General features: G+C 41.8%; 1 protein-coding gene across 1 annotated transcript in view; it reads left to right on the forward strand.

Moving 5' to 3' along the window:
* Positions 1 to 24662, forward strand: part of SHQ1 (SHQ1, H/ACA ribonucleoprotein assembly factor) — a 93135-nt gene extending 68473 nt beyond the window's left edge. Inside the window, exon 11 of the mRNA XM_012652871.1 lies at positions 23974 to 24662. Within this exon, the coding sequence (XP_012508325.1) occupies positions 23974 to 24532 (559 nt within the window). The 3' untranslated portion in view covers positions 24533 to 24662. The remainder of the gene's footprint in view (positions 1 to 23973) is intronic.
* Positions 24663 to 26817: the final 2155 nt, after the last annotated feature.

The raw sequence follows: 26817 nt of genomic DNA on the forward strand, positions 1-26817 counted from the left end.
ATCCGCCCGCCTCGGCCTCCCAGAGTGCTAGGATTACAGGCGTGAGCCACTGCGCCCAGCCTTCAATAAACTTTTGATGACTGGTTTCCAGTGAATTCAAATATAATTACAAAATCTTATATCTGGTGTGTGTGTGTGTGTGAAAAATATGCTTTGAACATATGTAAAGCTGTGATGAATCAGTAATTTGGGAACCAGTTGCGACTTTAGATTTTTTTGGTTTTTTGGTCTTGTTATGCAGGTTGACATGTTTGGCTTCCCTGAGTCATGTGTTTCTGTCTTTGATTCTCTACTCCACATTGACTTGATCACCAGTCCTTTTAATTCTTCCTCTCCTATCTCTTTCATATGAATCCTTCTTTCCGATCTTATAGCTTTCCTTGAGTTCAGGCATGTATTTCCTCATTTCCTGCCAGAGTGTCCTCTGTTTTCCTTGCCACCACAGTTTCACTCCCCTTCTTGTTTTTTTCTACAGTAATGCCAGTCTGGCCATTCTGAAACGCCATTTTGATCATGACTGTCTCCCTCAGAAGTTCTCAACAATTCCCCTTGGATTCCCCCTGGCCTGCAGGATAAAAGCCTAAATGCCTGAGCTGAGCTGGATTAAGACCCTCTGTGTCCTTCTCCCCATCTTCTAAGCTTTCTCCCTCACTCCTGCTGATCACGCACCCTCTCTCTTCTGCCAAGTAGATACACTCACCATTTCCCAAATTTGCCGTAAACTCCAGCTTCTCATTGCCTTTGTGCATTCCATTTTCTCTACCACAAATGTTACATTTTGCTTTAAGCTGTCTCTAACGACCTCAACAGAATCATCTCTCCATTGTAAGACTTGAAGCGAACACTGACATCACTTTTCTTGGTGATGACCGTCTGTAATGCAGCCAGTTATAGAATTGAAAAGACTGGCAAAATCTCCTTTGTAAGCCTTTATTTTGTGGATCAATTCCCTCTGCACTCTTGCCACTGCGTGATTACTTAGCCTTTGCATGAACAACGCCATTGCCTGCAAACTCACTAATGAATGAGAGAGCCCTTCTACTCTGAAGCAGCTTAGATTGTTTAAAGGTTCTCCTATAAAGTGGACTGAAAGTCGGGCGCCGTGGCTCATGCCTGTAATTTCAGCATTCAGGGAGGCTGAGATGGGCAATTGCTTGAGCTCAGAGGTTCGAGACCAGCCCAAGCAAGAGCGAGACCCCGTCTCTACTAAAAAAATAAAAAAACATTAGCCGAGGGTGGTGGTGTGCGCCTGTAGTCCCAGCTACTCCGGAGGCTGAGGCAGGAGGATCGCTTGAGCCCTGGAGTTTGAGGTTGCTGTGAGCTATGATGACAGCACTGCACTCCAGCCAGGGCGACAGGAGACTCTGTCTCAAATAAATAAAGTGGACTGCAATCTACTTTCTTCTCGTTAGTTTTAATTCTGGACCCATATAGAATAAGACAGTTCTCTCTTCAAATGTCTGTCTTCAGCTATCTGGTGGATTACTATTGTATCCCTTCTAAGACTTCCAGATCAACCTCTTCTGCCTTTAAATTATTCTTATATTAATAGATCAAAAATTTCCCACCTTTTGCTCATCTTGGTCTCTTTTTAGGCAAACTCTACTTTGCCAGCACCCCCTCCCTTTTTGGGGGGTGGGGTCAGGCCCTTCATAGTATCCCCCAGGTTAAATATAATACTCTAGGTTTGGCCAGGGAATAAAGAGGAGCTATTGCTATGACATTGTTAGTTATTTACTTATCATTAGAAACCTTAACGCACTACTTATTCTTAGTTTATAATTAGCTGAAACTCTTAAAATCCTTGTCTCAGACTTTCTTCTTTAAGGATAGTTCTCTTCTATACCAGCTGTTGAAGATCTGCATTTGTCCCTCAGTTTCCACCTTGTTGGATTTGGTGTATCCTATCCACCCATTATAATGTTTTTGGAACTAGAATCTGTCATCTAGGTTATTTTCTGATATTTGTACCTTTGTAACACTATTTATAAACTGGACTCCTGAAATATAATCAGTAATCATTTTTGGAGCAGCATTTATTGTATCCTAATCACAAGGCCAGGCGCTGGGGAACCAAAGAAGAATTAGATATGGCTTCTGTACTCACAGAATTAGAATGAGCATTCTGTATGTTCACCTAAGACAGTGAATAGAATGTTGAACGAGGAAGGCTGAGTTCAGAACTTTGCTCTCTTTCACTAGGTACCTTCCTTTACGTTGACACTGATCTTACTTCTAAGGTCAATTGTGAGTCCAGACAGCTGTATAATTATATACCCCATGCTCTGTATTTTGCTCATAAAGAGACCACCGGACACTGTCATATGCCTTGTTAAAACACAGACACAATCTTTGCACAGGGTTCCTAGGCCCAGGCTAGTCCAAAGGGTGGCATCAGTTTGATGAACCCACAGTATCTTCTGGGGATCACCAACTTCATCGCTTACCTGTCTACAGTTCATGGATTTTGAGTTCATGATCTATGGTTTCATCACTTTCCTTCTTCACCTTTTCAAAAGTTCAGCAAGACATGTTTGCCTCTTTCCTGTCTTCTATGTGGATACTGGAGGCTAGACATGATGTTCTGATTCCCTCTGCAGTTTTTGTTTTCTATGTGACCAGCAAAACACCTTTGTCATTTGTATTACTCTATATCACAGATTTTGCCTTCTGTAATCTTATGGTACTTTCTGGGCATTTTTCTCTTTTCCTCATCATGTTTAGTTTATTGAACAAACTGACAGTCAAAACAAACCCACAGTCAAAAAGAAGCAAACTCCTTCCTGGAACTTCTGAATTGTAGTCTGGCCCAAGCCAGGCCCTGATCATTCTGTCATTTTAAGCCTTGGTCCACAAAGCCAAATCCTGTTTTTGATTTGGGAAGACTGAGATCAGAAAACTGTCCCCTGCTGTTAGAAATGTAGCGAGGCCGTAAAGTATCATGGTTAAGAGTGTGGGCTCTCAAGCCATTTGGCAGCTTCAGGTCTGTGCTCTGTCTGGCCTTGGACAAGCCATTTAAACTCTCTGTGCTTCAGTTATCCATAAACTGGGGGAGAATTAGGAAAATTAGATGAGCTACACATGTAATTTCTTTAGAACATGTTAATACCAAGTAAGTGGTCAATAATATTTGCCAAGAACAAAGCCCCATTGATACAATGCTCGTTTAACAATAGCATTGGCTGAGTTAGGCAATCAGTCCATAATAATAGTAGTTGGCATTTATCAAATGCTTACGGCATGCAAGCATTTGCTAAGTGCTTTATATACAGTATCTCTCTCTTGATCTCACAGGCTCCATATAAATGAGGATTATGCACCCATTTTATTATTGCCCCAGGTTACAAATATGGAAACTGAGGCTCAGAGAGATGAAGTAACCCAGGGCCTGAGCTCTTAACTAACTTAATGTGGTCACTCAGTCCTCTATAGTCTTCCAGAGCGCATGACCTCCTGATAAACATTACACATTCTTTTGGCAAAGTAGCCAATGTGATCTGTTTTTGAGCTTTAGTCTTTTTGTCTGGTCGGGGAGACATCAGAGGGAACAATTAGAGGATTGCTGAGTGAACCCCTGCCCCGTTGCCAGTGATCTAGTTGTAAGAAATGTAGTGATTCAGAGAAGGGGAACCCAGGCTGGTCTGCAGGGCTTAGTGGAGTAGGGGTCTTGGACAGGGAACTAAAGATGGGTGGGGTCTGACTAAACACAGGGGGAGAGGTGCTAGGCGGGGACACAACTTGAGGCAAATCTCAGTTGTGCTGGGTGTGAAAGCAGTAGCAAACTGGTCACGCTGGTGTCGTGGGTATGTGCTGGGATCTACAGAACATGTTGGGGAATTGGGGAGATGGAACTAAGTCTGTGGATGTAAAAGTTGCAAGCTAGTGGCCCTTGGGTCACATTTGGCTCTTGGCAAGTTTTTAAAGACTTTAAAGTGGTTGTCAACACTTAAAAATTGGAAGATTTTATGTAAAAGTCTGGATTTACAGCTGCTCTTGAAATAACGGAAGTTCTGGCAGTTGCCGGGCCCACATCCCCACATGGTAACAATTGGCTAGAGCTAGGGCCAGCTGTCTCCATTATGCGGGACAAGTGCTCTCCATTCTGCCACAGACCCCCACCTGCCCACTAGACTCCATCTGTCTGGCTTCTGAAGGCAGCAGTTTGTGGCCTTGGCCTAATGGGTAAGGGCTCTGATACTGGATCAAAGGACCCTGCACTTTCTTCCTGCCAAACTGCAGGCCCCATGCAAGCAGGAGCCATGTTTTTCTTGTGCACTGCTGTATTGCTAGGGCCTAGCGAAATGCCCAGCAAACACTGGGCACTCAATAAATGTGGCACCTGGATGGCAGCAGCGACCGCATTATGGTGGAATCAATTTTGGAAGCTGCAGTGGAGCTCTAGAATGCTTGGGGGAAAACAGACCGAGGCACACACCAATTGACCTGCTGGCTCGTTTTGAACCCTGCTCTAAAGGCACACTGCGGATGACCATTAAGCAGCAAATAGGCTGCTTATAAAGCAGAGAACAATCTGTGTTTGTGTCAAGGAAAAACTGCTGGTCATGCATTGCTCTGTTCCAGCTCCCCTCACAGACCTGGGTGGAAACCCTGTTGTTGTTTTCTTCTTTGGGCACACACTAAACAATAGGATTAGAAAATGCATAAGTAAGGCTTATGGCCCATGCTTATTTGCCTCACTCAGCAGGACAACAGCATGACAAAGATCAGAGCCACAGCTCTGGGCTCTGTGTGTTTTAGCAAAAACCTGCAAAACCGAGTTGCTTTTGACTAGGGATATGATCTTTCTTTCTAGCTGCTGATGGCAGCTCTTCTCCATGGTTTAGCCTCTGTTCTTGTTTTGTTTATTTATTTATTTTCCTTTCTTCTGCACTTGGTATTCCTCCAGGCTCCATCTGAATGTGCCTTGCCATCGGGAGCACGAGGAAAGAAGAAAGTCAAACTGCCTCTCCCTCAGGCTCAGGCTTTGGAAAATCAAAGTCGAGCAGAGGCAGTTCTCTGCCTGCAGCAGGGTCAGCGATTTCTGTAGTGTTTTCCCCGTCGGCTTATCTCTGCTGATTTCTTGTGTTTTTGAGCAAGGGAATGAAAAGTTGTATCATTTCGGCTGCCTTTTTAAGCAGGTGGGATCTGCAGCTGTGATCAAAGCCACGCTCTGTGCTCCCTGCTGACGGCATTCCCTGCTTTTCTATAAACTGCTCCTTATGGCGCTGGATTTGTCTCTGTGGAGTGAGGTGGCTCCAAGAAAAAACCCACCCAGACTCCCTGACAAGGAATGAAAGGAGAAAAGCACTTATATCTCTGGCCCCATGCAGGAAGCGTTTTGATAACATCATTTAAATCAAACCATAATTAGGCTTTTGTATTTAGTTCCTGTAGAAACACGAAATGCTAGTTAGGCAGCCAACAGGTTTGGTTCTAGCAACCATCTAACTGTGGAGGTTTAAATTGTACTGTGTGTTCCTATACTTAGTAAAATAATATCTCAGAGCCTCTTTTTCATTCTTATTTTTAGTAATCAGTAATTTTTATAGATAGTAATTTGGGTCTGATTAGGACATGTTGGCAACTCTTCAGTTCTAATTATAGAAGAGTTTTTGCCTGTAAGTCTTGAGGACAGAGTGAACATAGGATTTTAAAGAGGTGTCGAACACACTAGTTGAACCCTAATTGTTGACGGTCATGATCACTGTAATAAAATATAGAATAGATAAATTATAGCTCCCAATCTGATAAAACTATCCTAGGAGACATTTGCATAAGTCTTTTGTCAAACACTGGGTCCAGTGACATAGAACAGATTCTCTAGTGGTCCTGGTGGCAAGCATCGTCTTCCAGCATCTTGCTCAACTTTTCTGTAGTTGATTAACTCTTCAGTTACCCAGGTGGTGTCCCTGCTCCCGGGTGTGAGCCAGCACTGCATAGTGGGGCTGCACATCACAGTGGGGCTGCACATCACAAGCTCTGGCTTGCCAGGGATTAACCCTCTGGCACTGGGCAAGTGTCTGCCTCTGAGCGTCTCTGCTCATGTGGCTGATGAAAGGATCGGATGGGCTCGTGCATATGAAAGCAATTTGAAAACCCTCCAGTCTGGTGCCAATGTAAAGAATTAGTACTTGGGGTTTGTGGCTAGCCCTGTGGGTCCTACCTATGCCACTGAAGTTCTCTAGGCTTCTTCTTTGTCAAACAAATTAGGGCTTTAGATTAGATCTGTGTGGTCTGATTTGGTATGCATAGCTACATGTGGCTATTTTCATTTAAATTAATTAAAATCGAATGAAATTTAAGATTCAATTCCTTAGTCTCTCGCTGATGACATTCCAAATGCTCAATAGCCACATGTGGTTAGTGGCTACAGTATGGGACAGCACAGCTATGTAATGTTTTCATCATCATGTGAAGCTCTGCTGGACAACCCTGGACTCAGTTATCTGTCAGGTGTCTTCCAATTTGGGGTTGTGTAGACATCAACAAAGTGGCTTATGGAGTCCTTAAAGAGAGCTGTGATTTTGCCCCCCCTCCCCTGACCCCGGCAGACCTGTCCCAGGGGGTTGGGGGTGCTGAGATCTTTCATTCTGTTCCCCAGTGGAGCATGAGCCCTCCCTATGCTATCTTCCACACAGTTTCTTAGAAGAGGTAAGTTAACTGAAGAAGGATACATTCCTGAGCCCTCAAATAATTTTGTCTAGTTTATATTTATAGTATAAAATAACATAAAATTCTGATCTGCACAGAATTTTTCTCCTCTTTTAGTAAACCTCCAGGTCTTCCTTTTCAGAAATGACCTGTTATCATTTTCCTTGCATGTGGGACAGCATGGGCTGGGTGTCAGACTCACCATTGATGGTGTGTAGTAAGGACTTGGTCAGGTGGGGCTTGGGGGCTCAGGTTGGCCTACACAGGTGGGTGGAAGGTAGGTACAAGAAGTAGTCATCTAGGTGTGGTTACGTGATCTGGCAACTAGCAATAGCCACATAAGAATTGCCATCGGGATGGCTTTTAGGGCTGGGAGCAGGGGATGGATGTGTGTCATACACTTAAGTTAATGACTGGAGGCTCAAGCCAGGAAGACGTGAATGGCTGAAAGCAGGAATAAGCTAGGGCCCACAATTTAGGCTGTTCAGTGTATATGGTCCCTAATGTCACTTTTCAGTGAGAACTTCTCTAAACGCTCATAAAAAATTGAACACCCCCTGGCCCAAGTGCTCCCTGGCCATCTTCTCAGCTCTGTTTTTTTCTCATGGCACTTATGCCATCTAGCACACTCTGTTTTACTTACTTTTTGTGTCTGTCTTTTCCTACACAAGAGTATGAGCTCCATAAACACAAGAGTCTGGTTTGTTTTGTTCAGTGCCTGGGCATGTAGTACTTTCAATAAATACTTATTGAACGAATGAGTCAAAAATGCAGTCCTGCTGCGTTGTTTCCGTGACATCTGGAGGTAGAGGCTACTTGTGGGAGGCTGGTGGCATAGAAGGAGATGCAGTAATAGGTAGAGGCCTCGGGAGGCAGGCAAGTGGCAGCATCTGAATAGACAGGAAAGGGCTCAGTCGTAGGCTTCGGACCCTGACTTAGGAGAGGTCCCTGTGAAAGTTGAAGATTTTGCACAAGAAGGCAGAAGCCTAATGGGCAGAAACTCCAGCTTTGCAGAGTCAGGGTTGCGAGATAAACGTTTCTGAGACTAGGCCTCAGGATCTGTCTGGCCTAGACGAGGGGGCCAACGAGAGAACTCTTGAGGCAAGGAACCCTCAGAGAAGGGCTCCTTGCATCTTTTTACCTAGAGCCAAGATTAGTGAGTGAATGTGGGATGGAGGTTCCTATTCCTGCTCTGGGTGAGAGAGGGATGGGGCAGAGTCGGGCTGCCCTTTACAGAATGTGTGACGTCAGCAGATGCTTCACCTCAACTGTTGGCCCAGGAATGGGGGGCAACCTCCCGCCATTCCCATCCCTGTAGGTGTTCGATCAGATCCAAGAGTCCATAATATTGAGAGTAAAAAAAAAGTGTAAGGTGGTAATCACTTCAACGTAGGCACAACTCTCTGGAGCAGTGGTTTTTGAACATCTTTGTGCACATGTGTTACCTGGGGGTCTGTTAATATGATTCTGATTCAGAGATCTGGGGTGGGGCCTGAGATTCTGTGTTTCTAACAAGTTTTATGATGCTCCTACTGCTGCCGGTCCAGGGATTACACTTTAAGTAGCAAGGCTTTATCAAGGTGAGAAACTAAGTATATTAGCCATTGAAGTCAATTGCCTTTATTAAAAATATTTTTAAATTCCCGTTGCGTAGGCTAGGGGCTGTCATGTAAGGGCGTTCTTATAGACAAATGCTTTTCACTTCAGTTTAAGTATAAGAAAAGAGAGAGCATAAGTAAGCATTAAGAAAATCAGCCTTTCCCGGTTTTGATTTTCTATAGAGAAACGCTTGTCAGGACTGTTGTCAAGTCTCATTTTCAAATCCAAGGCTCCCTGAGGCTGTCATTGAATACTTCAAGCCATAGCGGACTTTAGGTCGCTTCTCTACATGTGAGACGTGGTTCTGCCTAGTAGGGTGTGGTATGTAGGTGCGGAGCCTCAGATCAAGCTGGGCCTATCGGGGACCTGGAGCAGGATTAGAAGCGTTTTCGTGATGTGGACAAGGTGGCAGCATCTGACCCACTCTGAAGGCCCACCAAGCTCTTATAAAGATAACTATCCTAGAACTTTTAATGGGGGGGAAAAAAAGACCCCAAACCATGGACATTTTGAAATTTGTGTTCCGATAGTCAGGGACTCTTGTAAATAGATGATCTTACATGCATCTCTCCTTCCGACCACATTCCAAGATAGAATATTTAGTCCTTGTGGAATGTGGTCAGTCTCCCTTGCAGTCCTAGGATGTGGCCACGTACCTGGTGGTGCTGGAGGCCTTGCGCCGCGACTCCACAGTTCCTATGCCACTCAACCCTTCCTACTTGTCTCCCTTGGCTAGCTCCTCATAGTCCTTAGGGAAGTTTCAGTTTAGATTACTCCTTTTCTAGAAATTTCTCTGCCTCTTCTTCCTTCTCTCTTTCCCCTTCCCCTGTTCCAATCCTGAAATGGCTGTCCCTCCTCTGTGGTCTCAGGGCCAGTACTGAGGTATGCTTGATTCTTGCTGTTCTAGGTGTTTATGGTCTATAACGTCACCGTGAACACCGAATCAGTGAATTCTACACCATTGCTCCCAGGGAAAATACAGGTTAGGTTCTTATGAGTTTCTGGCCACAGCGCTTTCACCAGCTGATCAATTTATAACCTTCTGTGTTTCTGTTTAAAGGCAACTTATTTAAAATACATTGTTGATTCACTAACGTTGAAGTCCTGGCCAACAGCACTGTAGCTCACGTCTGAACAAAGCTTGTCTCCGTAAGGCACACCACAGCCTTCCTCCACTTAGGGATACTAGACAGCACTTCAGCACTGTGCATGGGGTCATTTCAAACAGTGAAATCGCCGACAAAAATCACAAAAATGTGAAAACATGGCACTAAATAAACCGCATAAAGGACATTTTTTTGAGAACTGAAACAAGAAGACAGAACATCATCACCTTGTACAACCTCAGCTGGGAACATGTGCATCGGGAACGCAAATGTTTACCATTCTACGTATGTCCTCAAATGACCACAAAAGCACCATGAATAGTGATTTGGGGGTTAAAAATAAATTTTAGCAAGTAGGAAATTCACAAATACAGAATTTGTGAGTAGTGAGGCTTGACTTTACCCTATAGGGAACTTAACATTGGTAGAGGGACTAGCACAATGGGGCAAAAAAAGAAGAAAATGCCCTTTTTTGTGTCAAAGAATTTGATATTTCAGCAATTTTAAAAAACATTGAAATAGTCAACCTGAGAATTAGAATTTTTGATAAACTTCTTCCCCCTCATTTTAAGATGCAAAGGTTTTCATTGAGAATATATGTGCAAAAAAACTCTCTTTTCAGTGCCCATGGCACCCTTGGCCCATCTTTCTCGTACACTTACTGCACTCTGGTATCATGGCTGCTCCTCGCCCACCACACACTGAGATTATGTGGTCTTTCAGGTCTTATGTTTCGTATTCACCATTGCGTCCACCAGTGGTGGATATTAGCACATAGTAGGCAGTCATTTTTATGGAAATACTAGCACATACTAGGTGGTCAGTTTTGTTGAAAGACTGACCTTGGACCTTGGGCATTTAAGCTGAAAACCTGCTGTGTATTCTGATTGCTTCTAGTCTTGGTCCACAACTCCTTATCCACAATTCTGAAATCCAGAAAGTTCTGAAAACAAAAGTATTTTCAGGGCAATCGGCAGCAAAACCTGACTGACATGAACTTGTTTGATAAGATGAAGCTATTTACAATCTTGGAGTCACCAGACATACATTTTACTTCAGAAATATTGGTGTATTTGATTAAAAGATGCTGTTGGGAGTATTGGGTGTTACATGGCTTGTCATGAATTACTACCTTTCTAAAGTGCAAGGAAAAAAATCAGAATTTTGAAGCTCAGCTTGGTCCAAGGATTTCTGATAAGGCATTGTCAACCTGTGGTAGAATTTAGGCATTTTCTGTAGAAATTTTATTTGAGGAAATTGAGGGTTTAGGAGAGAATTAGCTAAAGGCATAAATGGTTATAGTCTCTGGCTGATAAGAGTAAAATTAAGTGACATAATTTGATGGCATAACTCCTGAGGGGACAACATGTAGAGTTAAAAGCCCCAGGGTAAGTATAAATAGTGCTGAGAACACCTCTCTTGTTATAAACGAGAAGCTTGAATAATGAAAGCGAATGATTTGATTAATCTTAAGATTTCATTATAAATACAAAGGGATGCATACTTTGAGTCTACTGTATCTACATATGTATGTGTCATCAGGTACATGGATAGAGTTTATTAGAAAAAGTGATCCAAATTGCCAAAAACTGAAGCAAAACAATCCTGAGCTGCTGAGGTATACTGGCCTCCTCCCCGCTTCCTTATAACAACAGCAATGAATAAAGCACCTGAAAACTTGACATAGTTGTCTTTCCCCACCGGGCGAAGGTTTCCTTTCGTTATTGGTATACATTTTCATTGTAATTGTAGAATAGGGTCTTATAAATCCTTATGCCCATTTAAAAAAAAAACCTCTCTCTTTTGAGAAAATAAACTTTACCCTGTAGTACACAAATTAGTTAATATTGCTCACTTTGAGTAAAATATTCATGCAAGTGACATAAAGATTCCTGGTGGCTCATGTTGAGATTTTTCTTAGGTAAGATGAAGTATTAGAGACTTAGAAACAGTATTAAGGTAAAAATAATAGAAATTCTTGTTTTATACTTAGCTGAGAAAGTACTAAAGTCGGTCTGTAGGTCAGAAGTCCTGTGGGGGGAAATGCCTTTAAAATTATATTTGAAATGACCCATGGACAGTGCTTTAACTAATGCCCCAGGAGTAACCTCGGTAGCAGTGAACTGTGTACTTGTGCAGAGAAAACCTCTTTCTGTGTACAGTACACACACTGAAAGAGATGGGTAATGGCTTTCTCTAAGCATGTTTCTGAGATTCTTTTGTGTTTGGTAGAACACTCCATGCCTTGTAAAAAGAAGTTTGAGGTGAGGGGCATGGTATTGGCATTCTTGACAGTTTTCGAGAGCAAGTGGGAGCTGTCCCTGTGATCATGTCCACCCTTAGAACTCTCCTCTGTTCGGCTGAGACTTGTTTTCCAGGGCTCATGGGTTTTTGTTTTTGTTTTTTTTAAGTTTTTGTTGAATTATGCACAAATATAAGTATATAAATAATGTATTTTCATAAAGTGAAACTTCATGTAGCTACCACCCCAATCAAGAATCATGCCATAGAGGCACCCCAGGAGCCTGTACACTCTCTCAGCACCATCCACCACCCTGTGACCGCCACCCTGACTTCTGTCACTAGTCATTGGCTTTGGCTGGTTCTCAGCTTTGTATAACTGAGATAATAAATACAGCATGTACTCTTTTGCATGTGGCTTCATTCATTCAACATTATTATTTTTGGAGCATTCTGACTCTTAACATCAATTCCTAAGTCTCTTTAGTGTACCTTAAAAAAAAATCTCCTGGCAAATTGGCATGAGAGCCTTAAGCTCTGAAAAGGAGCGTGGCTAGTAATGTGGCTGTGTAAGGGTATGAAGCGGGGACGTTGGGGAGAGTGGGATGCAGAATAGATTATAGGTGGGCATATTTTCTGAGCACTTATCTCTCTGTCTTTGCTGATCCATCCTAAGGCCCAGTCCTTGGGATCCCTGCCACCCCCAGCAGAGCCCTCCCTGTTCCAACAAGGGCCTGCATTCAAGAAGGATCTCTTGAATGCTGAATGCTGCAGCTCCTAGGCCCAGCTCTCCTACAGAGGGGACACAAGTTAAGTACACATCCTATTAAATCAGTGAGCTGTACTGATTGGCACAGTATGGGGTTAAGACTATGGGCCGGTACAGCAGGTCTGCGCAGGAGACGGCCACTCGGCATCGTGACTGGCCTTTGTGGGGACCTCTCTGTACCGCTCCTCTGAACCATGACTGTGCCCTCTCACATAGACCCCGTTTTCTCCCTAGGAAAACAGAAGTTGCGCACTTTCTTTAGACAGCATATTAACCATGATTCAGAGTGAGTGGGAAGAGGCAGAGCTTATGTGACATGTCAGCCATTTAATAATTCCAGAAAACTCAAAACAAGCCAACGGGCATTGCATTGGTTTCATTCATTTTGTAGAACAGGACCGGCATTAAGAAATCACAGAATAGGACTGGGTGTGGAGGTGCACGCCTGTAGTCCCAGCATACAGGAAGCTGAGTCGGGAGGATCGTTTGAGCTCAGGAGTTCGAGGCTGCAGTGTGCTGTGATCTCGCCTGTGAATTACAACTGCATTCATAGAACGGTTTAACTGGTTCATGCCATTGTGACATGCATTTAAGAAGACATTTCATTGCACATGATAACTGATAACAGTGACTACATAAATATTTGGAATTTAGTTTTTGCCTCCCATCATGATGTGGAGAGCTGCATGCTCCAGCCTGTGCATATCATAATGTGCTAAACATGCCAACACTTGAGTATTTTCCTGTCTCGGTACTGTGAAAGCAACATAGCACGCACACTTTATATTTTGTAACTGAGGAAAAATTTGGCATTTAGAACAAGCATATAAAGAAATCAACACATTAAGTCACTTGACGTCGTCTTTCTCCGAGTGTGCCAGAAAATTTGCAAGGGGTCATTTTTCATTCTGCTTTCAAGATGGGGAAGTGGAGAAAAAAGGACATACTCTTTGAAAATGTAGCCAGGACTTCCACTTCTTTAGACCTCAGAGCGTCCTGGCTGGGGCTCCATGTCACCACAGAGAGGGTTTGGGTAGACAGAAACCCTCCGCCTTCAGGATGGCAGGTAGAACGTGGGCCAGCGTGGTCAGTTTATCCACGTGCCAGGCCTGCAGATGCTATTTTCTGTGTGTTCCATGACATGAAAGAGCTAGGGAAGCATTGCTTTAACTTGACCACTCTTACAAGGCTCTCTGAGGTAGCATTTTAGCTGAGTTCTGAATGAGTAGGAGCCAGCATGGGAAGGTTTGGGGACGTGCATTCCAGAAAAAGGGAACAAGTACAAAGGCCTTGAGGTGAGATTTTGTTAGTGTGTCCTCAGGACAGAGAGAGGGCAGTGGTTGGAGCCAGAGCAGTGACCTGGACAGGAATGGTGGGTGATCTCACTAGGTGGTGGACGGGCCAGGTCTCACAGGGTCTCAGTGCAGCGTTTGGTTTTATTCTGAGTGTTTGGGAAGCCATTGCAGGCTTTTAACAGGAACATCACTATCATAACATAGAAGTGTAAAATCATAGCATTTTAGATTTAGAAGGGAATTAGAAACAAAGTAAATCATTCCCCTCATGTTATTATGTGAAGGAAACTTCTCTGTGCCTTGCTATTGTATTTTTTTAGTGGTGTCCTTTTCTTCATTTGTAAACTCGGGAACTTATTATTATATGAAATGTCTTCTAATTTCTCTTCTGCCCTAAAGATCTTCATGGCTATGTGTCCTTCTGTGTTAGTTTCCTAGGGCCGCTGTAACAAGTTACCACAAACTGGGTGGACTAAAACCACAGAAATTTATTTTCTTATAGTTCTAGAGGCCAGAATTCCAAAATCAAGGTATCAGCAGCGATGGTTTCTTCTGGAAACTCTGGGGGAGAATCTGTTCCATGGCCCCTCTGCTAGCCTGTGGCAGTTGATGGCAACCGTTGACATCCCTCTGGTCTCTGCCTCCATTGTTACATGGCATCCTCTGTCTCTGTGTCTCTGTGTCTTTACAGCATGGTTTTGGTTTGTTTTTTTGAGACGGAGTCTTGCTCAGTCACCCAGGGTAGAGTTCAGTGGCGTCATCATAGCTCACTGCAACCTCCAACTCCTGGACTCAAGTGATTCCCCTGCCTCAGCCTCCCGAGTAGCTGGGACTGCAGGCACTCACCACAATGCCCACTCTATTTTTAGTAGACACACAGTCTTTGTTGCTCAGGCTGGTCTCGCACTCCTTACCTCAAGCAATCTTCCCACCTCGGCCTCCCAGAGTGCTAGGATTACAGGCGTGAGCCACCATGCCTGGCCTTTTTAGAGTGTTTTTATAAAGACACCAGTCATTGGATTTAGACTGGATTAGACACCTAATCCAGTGTGACCTCATCTTGATTACATCTCCAAAGACCTATTTCCAAATAAGGCCACCTTTGCAGGTTCCAGGGTCTAGGACATCAACATATCTTTGTGGATGGCACAATTTAACCCACAATACCTTCCTTCTGCCACCACCTTTATCATGATACTGTCTCCGTCTTGGTGATTGACCTCGACTTAGCTTAATTGAATCCAAATGGCCACTTCATCTGAACAGTTAATAGGTCAAAATCCTATATCATTAAATGACACCATTTGCCCTTTTCACATAGATGAAATGTGAAAATATTGTCAGAATTGTTCAAGTCCGACATGTCCAAATACCATGCTTCATGGAATAATCAGAGGAGAAAATGGAGTGAACAACTCTGTCTCAGCCTGAGACTTGGAGACCCCATTTTCTGTGTCCTTTTCTATCCAACAAAGGTGTTTTTGTTTTTTACTTAACCAGCTGTTTGGTTTCACTCATAAATTATTTATTTATTCCCTGCCTTATACTAGAAATTATTTAAAGCATTTCTCTCTCTCTCTCTCTCTCTCTGTGTGTATGAAACAAGATGGCATCACGTACAGGTGAAGATAAAAGAAGGGGGAAAAAGGTAGAAACAAAATGAAAACGGAAGCAAGAAAGAGCTGCAGGTGCATTCCGTGACATTGGGTGGGTCACAGACTTGAATTTCCTAACAGCCAGTATGGAAGGGGAGACCTTGTGAGTTGCACAACTCCACGAGTTTCATGGGGCTGTTTTTCAAATCAGCCCTGAACACCGGCTTCTGGGATCACAGTGAAGCACGTTTCAGCAAAAGCAGTTGTGCTGTGGAGTAGATGGAAATGTGGCAAATTTATGACACCCGCTTTTCCATCTCTGGGAATCTGATCAGGTGTGGCGTAAACGTAAGACAGTTTCAAAGACGGGATGGAACAGTTTTTGGTGAACACTGTACCTTTCTTAACCCGTTTATCAGCCCACCCTTCCACTTCTGAGGTGGGGGTGGGCAGTGAGGCTAATGATGGCTTCTCTGGGTTTGGCTAAACCTCACCAGAGGCGTTCTTTTCAGTATCTAAGCATTGCTGTAGCAATTTTTTTTAACATAGTCATTAATTTTGCCCTAAAAATAGGTGTGTGTGTGTGGGGGGGGTGCATGTATTTGTGTATGTGTTTATGCTCAGACTGTTCTCAAGGAACTGCTGGAGCCAGAGCCTGTCTGCCTGCCCTCAGCTCAGCTGCTTTTGCCCTTGCTGTGCAGGAGAGGAGCTCTGATGTGGGACTGTTTAAAACATTTAGCCACCTATTTGTCATTTGAAGATTAAAATAAACAATTCTCTATATAATTGTGAACCAAGAGAAAACTGTATGTGAGTTTACAAACATATTACCATGTAAAGAGAAGTGTTCTGCTTGGGGCCTCTGGAGTTGTCTTTCTGTGATAACATGACAACTTCTCTGCTCCTCCATGGCCCAGTTTTCTTGTTTTCCAGCCGGGGTAATAATACCAGTACCTGTCTCACAGGGTTACTGTGTGTCTGTATGTGTAAAATACTTAGAACTGAGCCCGTCAGAGAGTCAGCACTCAGGAAGTGCCAGTGGCTTCTATTAGCTGATGCTAATGAGGAACCTCTCAGTCCCTTCACACAGCATCTCGGAGGTGGTCGAGCCTTTATTATAGCTGTTTGCCATAATGATTTGACTATGTTATTCAAAGGCATTTAAAAATTTTATCCCCCTCCCCTTTTGGAGGATCTGTAGTCCAATGTATCAGATATATATTTATGAGCTAATAAATATTTATTTTTATTCTCTTAAGCATTAAGGACTGGAGTGTATAAACTTTTTTTAAAAAGGCAGTGGCATAATTATAGAATTGTTGGAGTTGTCTTGAGAACTTTTATTAATCTAGTTATAGAATACCTCATAAAAGGGTATATAGGTCAATTTTGTAATTTAAGTCTTGGTATACTTTATAACATTTCAAGAAGACAAAAGTTACTTTCTGCCAGGAACTTTTGGGAAATGGCCCTTATCATGTCCCTAGAGAATGGTTCCATAGTGATTGCTTTCTAGCTTCGGTCTCCTCCCGCTGTATTTTTTCTAAGCTCAGTACATCACAGTCAAGCTGACTTCTCCATAGGAATTAAGTAGCACTGAAGTTTTCAATTGTCTTTTCCAAAGATTAAAAATTTCTATGACTGTCATAACAACCACTCTGTAAGTAGTGAAAAGAGAGCAGGTGAGAGAGAACAGCCCTTGAGCCTGGAACTTTCGGATTAACATCCAGTTGCAACTCTTTCAATTTAAGTCACACAGACTTTCAAGCTGCATCAAAGCAGCCAGTCATACCAACTTCACTGATAAAGTAGAAGGGTTGGAGTAGATGATTCCTGTGCTCCCTGCAAGGATGAGCTTTCAGAGGATCTCTCTAGTACAGCCACCTATATGTGTCATGCAGGAAGTCCTTCTTTCCAAATATTCATTATTTGAGTTTCTGCACCCAGAAAGTTACAAAGGGAAGCGATGGTAGGCAAAACACAAAAATATTCACTCATAAGCAAGCTGCTTAATAAATTTTGCCCCCATTCTAGCATGTCATTTCCGTCCTACCATCTTTCCCATCAGCATCTTGCCAGTATTTTTATTGTTTAACCTCTTTTTGATCATTGATACTGTGCAGTGCAAATAAATTGCAAATTTAGCAAACGATCAAGGATTTCACAAAGGCAGTGAAAGTAATATGGGAGATGTGTTTGAACCACACACAGAACCACCTACCGTAGGGCTTGGAAGCATGGGTTTAGTTAACAGTTGAAGAAGAAAACCCTACAATAATAGTGAAATCATACTTGGATGCTTTTTGGTATTAAAAAAAAGTAGTGAAATTGGTAGAAAGTCCTTAATTTGAATATCAAAGGATTGGTTTGAACATCACATAATTGAGAGGCCTTTCAGAAAACTGATGATGCTGTTGATTCTGTTCTGTAAAAATTATGTTCTACGATTCTGCTCCAGAAAGACCAACATGAATTGATGAATGTTAGATGGTGCTATAATATAATTTTGTTAGAACAATTACAAATACAGTTATTATTTGGTTCATTCTTTGCTTATTTTGAGAATTAGTGCATGGCTGCAGTTGTGACCTACATGTTGTTAACGTTGTTAAATATTTTATAATATCAACTTATTTTTCAGTTTGTAGCTTTGTTCCAAGGTGAAGTTTTAACCTTTTCATCACTATTTACTATTAAATTTTGGTCTTCATTTTAAGTTGATTTACTTTAAGTGATCTTTTCTTCTGCTCTTAATTATCATCCATTAATGAGCATCTCTACTATCTGTTTGTTTCAGCTATAGGGGGTGTACTGTATTGGATAGTGTCCCCAAAATTCATGTTCTTCCCAGAACCTCAGAATGCGACTTTATTTGGAAATAGAGTCATTACAGATGTAATGAGTTAAGATGAAGGCAGGCTGGAGCAGGGTGGCCTCTTAATCCAGTATGACTGGTGTCCTTATAAGAAGAGAAGAGACACTGAGGCACACACACAGGGAAGTTGGCCATGCGAAGTCACAGACACACAGGGAGAACACCCTGTGACTACAGAGGCAGAGCTTGGAGTAAGGGGTTTGCAAGCCAAGGAGCACCAAGGATTGCCAGCAATACCAGAAGCTAAGAGAGGCATGGAACAGATTCAGCCCTCAGAAGGAACCAACCCTGCCAACACCTTGATTTTGGACTTGCAGCCTCAGGAACTGTGAAAGAATACATTTCTGTCATGTAAGCTACCAGTTTGTGGTAGTTTGTTATGGCAGCCCTAGGAAACTAATACAGAGGCTTTTCAGAAAATTATTCTACTCATCTGTGGACTAGATATTATTTCTTAGAGCCCAGGCCCCCAAAATGGCATAAAGGTCAGTAGGAAATTGGATGAAAAGTTGTTTCATTGGCCCAAACTGAATATGGTTTAAATAACTCTTATCTTGCAATCTTCTCTATATTAAGTTAATAGTTTCTGGTTCAAAGAGATTAAGTGTTTCTGTTAATGACTGAGCTGGAAATGTTTTTCACTGTTTCAGGATAAGAGCAGACAATTCTGTGTTCATCTCTGTGTCACTTGGTATTTGTTTCTCATGGTGACACTCAGATTCAAGACAGGAATTTCACTAGCAACTTATACTTAAAGCCAATGCATTATCTTTTAGATCGGGCTACATAAATATGTATTAGGATGGAGGATCTTGAAGTTTGGAACTGCTTTTTTTCAATAGAGAGGAATAATATGTCATTACTGTAAATGTCCTTTCAAAAGAAACTTGAACACTGGGCTCAATGACACACACCTGTAGTCCCAGCTACTTGGGAGACTGAGGTGGGAGGATCACTTGAGGACAGGAGTTTGAGGCTGCAGTGAGTGTGATCAGGTCTGTGAATAGCCATTGAACTCCAGCCTGGGCAACATAGTGAGACTCAGTCTCTTTAAAAAAAAGTGGGGGGAGGGGAGGAAGAAAAAGAAAGAAAGAAAGAAAAATAGATATGCTGTTTGGCCCCAGCTAAAACCTGAGATTGTGTGTGTGGTATGCTATGAAATTAAGAGGCCAAGTTAACCGGTAAACATCCAGTGTGAGATGTCTGGAATTGCCTCACGGGAGTCTTGTCCTACATTATCAGTCATTGGCTCTAGTCTCAGTATGTCATGCCTGGCAAGCTACTAGGTTTGGGAAGAGGAAATGAAACCTAATCAGTTACTATGAGATTTACAGTGGACCTACTATTGCAGGAAGTGGTGAAAAGTTGATTGATAGTTTGAGACAAAACTTTACAGCAAGAAACAGGATGTATGCTTTCCATTTATACCCAGTTCCTCTCCCCACCTACGTTTCAGAGCTCTGTTTGCATTTTGTTTTAGCTGTTTCATAAGGCTGTGGATCCCTTTCCTCCCAAACTCAGTCACCAAATATAAAATAATTGAGGAAATTTTATATCAGCTTAGCCATGGGAAAGGCGTGTACTTTGAGCTATTCCCATACTCTTTCATAGTAGTTATATTTACTGTAACTTCTCAGCAACCTTTAATTTAAAGAAAAATCCTCCAAATAGGGTATTCTTTCGTATGTATAAAAATGTAAAAAGAATGAAAGTATTTTTTTAAGAAGTTATATGGTAGGATTACATTTCCAATAACTTTCTAAGAAGAACCTGTTTCGAGTGTGATTTTATTAAAATATGAGTTTGTATGATCCGATTGTCTCTTTTAAATGCGGAGTAGATTCTAGAATTTACAAGGAGTGGCAGATATTAGAACTAGCTCTAATTGTGCCAGTGGTCGAAAGAACAAAATAGCTACTCTTTCATGGCTCAATTTTTTTCCCCAAAGGAATAATTTCCCTTTTTGTGAATAGTGATTACTAGATTATCTATGTAAAATAATTGAATAAAAACAAATCCAACTTTCATTCTTCAAACTACTGCGTCACATTTTACACCATGCTATTTTGAAATTTAAATCACTTTTTATCCTAGTGGTCTTTAGGGGGAGAGTTCAGGAATGCTTCTTCTATAAACTTAAAGTTTCTATCAGAACTTTAATATTAATTTAGAAAACTAGCTAGATTGAGGTAGCAACGGTGGGATAATAAGAAATGAATCAGCTTGGTGAAGGATCAGAAATGAACATCTAATTCCTTTTTTAATATATATTTCTTGTATAATATATATTTCTTGCATAATTTAATGCTCAAAGTGAGAAACAAAGTTTTTCCTGAGGGATAAAAGTTCACCATCATCTGGTTACAAGCAGGAGTTCCTGTTTGGGTCACAGGGCTCACCACTTTCCTGCGGTTACAGTTGACACTTTCTAGTCCTGCCATAGGTGGGGTGTGCTCTCTGGAAACAGCCAGGATCCCAGGTAAGGAGCTTTGGAATTCCACATTTATCCTGTTATAAAAGACAGTTAGGATATAACAACTGTATAGTAGACAGTAACAAAGATCCAAATAGTTTCAACTTGAGAATTGATGTATCTAATATATTCAGTAATATTCACAAAAATAATTCAAATTTTAGTCTCTTTTTCTAAGCCTCTGTAGTTAAAGCTTAGATATATACTTCATTTAACATTACTAAGCTAAAAACACTAGTCACAGTACCTTTGGAGGATTCTGGGCCTTGTGCAAGTCAGAACTTACTGCTTTGGAAGATGTTGAGTAGAACTCAAATTGGGAAGAAGCAAAGTGTCTACTTAGGAAATGAAACGTTGCAGAACCTATGTATTCACGGGAGGCCCTGTGGAAGAGTGCTGGAGTCCTGAGGGTTGGGCTTCTAGTCTTGACTGCTCCAGGTTAGCTGGGTGAACTTCAGCAGCTCTCTTAACCCCTACAAACTTCTGTTTCTTCATTTGTAACGTAGGGACAGTAATGAAATGATTCATGGGGTCGTTGTTAGGAACAAGTGCAGTGATGTTTGTGGAACATCATCCTTTATATATTGTTGAAAGTATTTGTCATGACTGTTAAAAATGAGATATATGGTCAATGAAGTAAAAGCTTTTATTTAAAATTTTTATTTCTAATACCATAGGTTAATGAAAGGCATAGTCCTCTTTCCCAAGTCTATCACTCTTTAAACCATAAAGCTGTGTGTCACTACCCAGAGAGAACTTGCTTTCAGTGAGAAATACAGTGGTGAAGTAGTTCTTGGGCTGACTGGGTCTTGGGCCAGAGATGTGCTAACCTGGGTCACCAGCTCTGACCAAATCCTTTACCGCTGGTAGTCAAGGTTTCTATATATATGGTGGACGTCGTCTACAACTATCTTGGACATGGATGCAAATTATGTTGCAACCATCTTATTCCATAACTATACTTTAAAAAATGTCACAAGCTGATAAAAGTTCAACCAGGGTTTATAGCACTTGGTGAATCATTAATTGACTCCAGCTGATCTCACCTTGGTTTTCCTCTTCACCCTAGCCACCTCCCCTTTTCTAAGCGCTCTGGAAATTCTGGCCCTTAAATCCCGGGCTTTCCTTGCTTAAGAGAAAGTTACCCATCAGCAATGGCTGCTGCCCTTGTCCCGTTCACCTGCTGTGCCTCCCGCCCCTCCCCCCCCACTGCTGCTGATTACACGTGAGGGGACAGCCGAGAGGAGGGGGCTCAGCCTTGTTCAAACTCGTTGTGCTAGATAGGGTCTCAGGTACATCGGGCACACAGATGAAAATACCGTCTCTGCTCAGTATTTCCCATCGCACCATCCATTCACATCAGCTCTGCTGAAATGAAAACTCATTTTCCCAGTATTATGGGGTGGACTACACTTTTACAAATGATTTTATCTTGTAAACTCACCCTCATTGAGTTTGTGTCAAAGCCATTGAACGTTTGTACAGCCATTTCATCTTTGGAGTCACAGAAACATAGAAACCATGTCAGCATGCTTACCATTTTCACTCACTGCCATCTTTTTTCAATTGTCACATCAGATTATCCTCTTTAATAATAAAGACATAGTTTTGGAGAACTGCAGTTTATATTATGACAGTCCTTTCAGGAACAAAAACAAAACAGCTAAATGAAGCCTAGTATGGTAGTTCACACCTGTAATCCCAACACTTTGGGAGGCCAAAAATGGATTATCATCACTTGAGGCCTAGAGTTTGAGACCAGCCTGGGCAACATAGCGAGACCCCGTCTCTACCAAAAAATTTAGAAATTAACCAGCCGTGGTGATATGCACCTATAGCCCCAGCTACTTGGGAGGCTGAGGCAGGAGGATCCTTGAGCCCAGGAGTTTGAGGCTGTAGTGAGCTATGATCGTGCCACTGCACTCCAGCCTGGATGACAGAGTGAGATCCTGTCTCTAAAAAACAAACAAACAAACAAATAAAAACCATTAAATGCATCCAAGTTAATAGTGAAAAAGTTTATTTACCCAATACAATGTAATGTTATAAATCTAGCAAGTAATTTAGAAAAATAATCTTCTGAAATGGTTTTCCGATAAGGAGAAAAAGCACTCCATGCTTCTCTCTGATATTGCTTTTTTCCCTTTTTAGTACATTGTAAGATTGTGAACAGGTATTACATTCATACAGGTTTAAAAATAAAACAATATGCAGTGGAAAGGCTCCCTCTTGCTGTCATCCTCCATCAACCCAGTATTTCCAGTTCCTATCCCTTCCCCCCAACATAAGTTACTGTTTTCTGTTGCTTTCCAGAGTTATTCAGAAGTATATAAGCAAATACAAATACATGTTTCTGTATCTTTCCTGGTTTTTCTTTTCTTAAGTAAATGTAGCATATACGTGTGGTGTGCCTTTTGTTGTTGTTAAACAGTATGTCTGGATTGGCCCATGGAGAGCTTCATTCATGGTACAGCTATAGGCTACTCCTTTGTGTGGATATGCCATAACTTATTTAACCAGTCTCATATCAAGGCCATTTGGTTGTTTCCCATTTGGGGGTATTAAAAACAATGTCATAGTAAATAACCTCAGAGCTGTGTCATGTAGCATATGTGCTACATGTGTTTAAATTCCAGACATGGGGCTGGCTGGGTCAAGGGTATGTACATTTTCAGTTTTGAAAGTTATTACCAGGTTCATGGGGGTTATAGCTATTTAATCTCCCTCCGACAATATATGAAAGCACCTCTTCCCCAACAGCCTTGTTGGCAGAATGTTATCAAATGTTTGGATATTTGCCAATCTGATACATGAAAAATCTATCTCAATATGACTTTAATTTGTTTTTCTCTTATTTGACTGCAGTTGAACATCTTTTAATATATTTAAGAATCATTTGTGTATCCTTTTTTGAGAATTGTCTGCTTGTATCTTTTTCCCATTTTTCAGTTGGATTGTTAATATACATTCTCTGTTAGGAGAATTAGGCCTTAGGCTGTGATTCGAGTTGCACATATTTTCCCTAATTTTGCATCAGTCCTTGACTTTATGATTTCTTTCTTTTGGCCCAAAAGAAGTTGATTTTTATTTAGTTGAATTTATCAATCTTTTGTGGCTTCTGAATTTTGAATCATGGTTAGAAAGGCCTTCTTCATTCTAGGGTCATAAAGGGAAATCTCTGTTTCTTTGTAATACTTTAATAGCTTCAGTTTTTACGTATATCTTTGATCTATTATGGGATTTATCCTGGTGTGCCATATGAAGTATGGATTCAATTTTATTTTGTTATTTTTTTGAAGCTATACGCCCTGTTGTCCCCAGGCCAATTAACGAATAGTCCTAATATTTCTTCTTAAAATGTTTTTCAAGGTCCAAAAAGTTAGCAGCTCTTGCAGAAGCCTTAAAGGAAGTCTCCCTTACAAAAGCCCAGCTGGGATTGGAACTGGAAGAACTGGAAGCAGCAGCACTTCTTGTCCAGGAGGAAGAAACTGCATTAAAAGCAGCCCATTCAGTTTCGGGGGAGCAGACACTTTGCTCCAGTTCTGAGGCAAGCGATTCGGAGGAATCGGACAGCACCACGTCATCTGCAACCTCAGACTCAGACTCAGACTCGGATTCAGAACAAGACGAGCTCAAAGAGAGTCAGTGCGAGACGGTCGAGTCTTTGCTAGGTCCCTTTCTTGAGGAAAGCAGTGCCCTGCTTATTGATGATGCTGGGGTGTGCAGGAACACAGCCACCCGGAGGTCTGATGTCAGTCAGGAGAAGCCACTCGCCTCTTCCCGAGCTCCTGGAGTGTCTGGGCCTCTGATAGAGGAGCTTGGGGAACAACTGAAGACTACGGTTCAGATTTCAGAACCCAAGGGCGCCACTGCTGTAAACCACAGCAATATGCAGGAAAGAGAGAGCCCTCATGCACCAAGTAATTGACTCTGTGTGGTTTTATTCATTGTCGAGGATTATGTCAGATTTGGTTTTAGTTACTGAATTAGAATTCCTTATTTTCACTTTGTACCTTTTCTTAGTACATATAATCAGCTCTCCAGATTTGTGGATTCCTTATCCGTGGATTCAACCAACTACAGATTAAAAATATTTAAGAAAAAATTGCATCTGTACTGAACATTCAGTCTTTTTTCCTTGTCATTATTCTCTAAACAATATAGTATAACACCTATTTCCACAGCATTTACCTTGTATTTAGGTATTGTAAGTAGTCTAGACATGATTTAAAGGATACGAGAGGATGTGTGTAAGTTATATGCAAATACTATGCCATTTTATATCAGGGACTTGAGCATCTGAGGATTTTGGTATCTGTGGGGGTCCTGGAACCAATCCCCACAAACACTGAGGGGTGACTGTACAACGCTGTTTTTCAGTGAGCTAATAATGCTTATACCTTTTGGTATCCTTGTTATAACTTTAAAGATAAAGTTTAAAGTTCTAGATGTTGATAATAGTCCTACTGCCAGAGTCTCTAGAACACAGAGCCCAATAATACTTTTATTGTAGCTTTACTGAGGCATACTTGACACACAATAAACTGCACAAACTTAAGATATACAATGTGATAGATGTTGGCATGTGTGTCCACCAAGTAAAACCATCACCGCAGCAAGGTAATGAATATACCTATCATCCCCAACTATCCCCTGTGCCACCTGTCCCCATTCCCCAGGCAACCACCGATCTACTTTCCGGCACTATACATTAGTTTGCATTCCTAGAATTTTATGTAAATTGAATCACTCAATATGCATCCTTTTTTTAGTCAGACTTATTTTACTCAGTATAATTATTTTGAGATTCACCCATGTGGTGACATGTGTTGGGTTTTTTTTCATTGCTGAGTACTATTTCGTTAAATAGATTTGTCCGCTTACCTACTGATGGACATTTGGGTTGTTTCCAGTTTGGGGCTGTTATAAATAAAGCCTTTATGAGCATCTGTGTATAAGTCTTTGTGTGGATATATGCTTTCATTTCTCTTAGGTAAATATCTGGGAGTGGAATGACTGAGCCATATGGTAAGTGTATGCTTAATGTTTGGTTTTTTTTTTTTTAGAGACAGAGTCTCGCTCCGTTGCCCGGGCTAGAGTGCCATGGCGTCAGCCTACCTCACAGCAACCTCAAACTCCTGGGCTCAAGCGATCCTCCTGCCTCAGCCTCCCAAGTAGCTGGGACTACAGGTGCTTGCCACCACACCTGGCTAATTTTTTCTTTCTATTTTTAGTTGACCAGCTAATTTTTTCTATTTTTAGTGGAGACGGGGTCTTGCTCTTGCTCTTGCTCAGGCTGGTCTTGGACTCCTGTCCCCAAGCGATCCTCCTGCCTCGGCCTCCCAGAGTGCTAAGATTACAGGCATGAGCCACCACACCCAGCCATGCTTAATGTTTTAAGAAAATGCCCAACTGCTCTCCAACATGGCTGTGCCATTTTACATTCTCACCAGTAGTGCATGAGGGTTCCAGTCTTCCATAAGCTTGTCTTCACTTGGTATGGTCAGTCATTTAAATTTTCAGCATTCTAATAGATGTGTAGTGGTATCTCATTGCAGTTTTAATTTGCATTTTCCTAAGACTTATGGTGTGGAACATCTATTCGTATGCTTACTTGTCATCCACATATCTTTTTGACATGTCTGTTCAAATCTTCTGCCAGTTTTTAAACCTGAGTTGTTTGTATTCTTATTTTTGAGTTGTGAGAGATCTTTATAAATTCTTGATACAAATCTGCATCATGAGTCCTGTTCTCCTGCTTCTTTGCATGCCTTGTAATCTTTGATTGGACGCCAGACATGGTGATTTTACCTTGTTGGGTGCTAGATATGTCTTCTTACAGATATTTTTTAGCTTTGTTTTGGGGCGCGGTTAAGTGACTTGGGAATACGGTGATTCTTGTGGGTCTTGCTCTATTAGGTAGGTCCAGAGCAATGCTCAGTGTAGGGTGAGTTAGTCCCCAATGCTGATGTTCCCGAGTGTTCTCCCCATGCCCTGTGAACTAGGAGTGTTTTCAATCTGGCTGAGTGAAGGAGGCACTCTTCCCTGTGTGAGTTCTGAGCACTGTTCCCTCTAATCTTTTCAGATGGTTCTTTCCCCAGCCCTCATCAATAAGTACCCTCTTGAATACTAGAGGAGGACTCTCTTTCTCCAGATATCCAGGGTTCTTTGTGCAGCCCTCTCCTCTCTGGATTCCTGTCCTGTCCTGCAGAC

This window comes from Propithecus coquereli, unplaced genomic scaffold (assembly GCF_000956105.1).
Source record: "Propithecus coquereli isolate 6110/MARCELLA unplaced genomic scaffold, Pcoq_1.0 Scaffold400, whole genome shotgun sequence".
Classification (NCBI taxonomy): domain Eukaryota; kingdom Metazoa; phylum Chordata; class Mammalia; order Primates; family Indriidae; genus Propithecus; species Propithecus coquereli.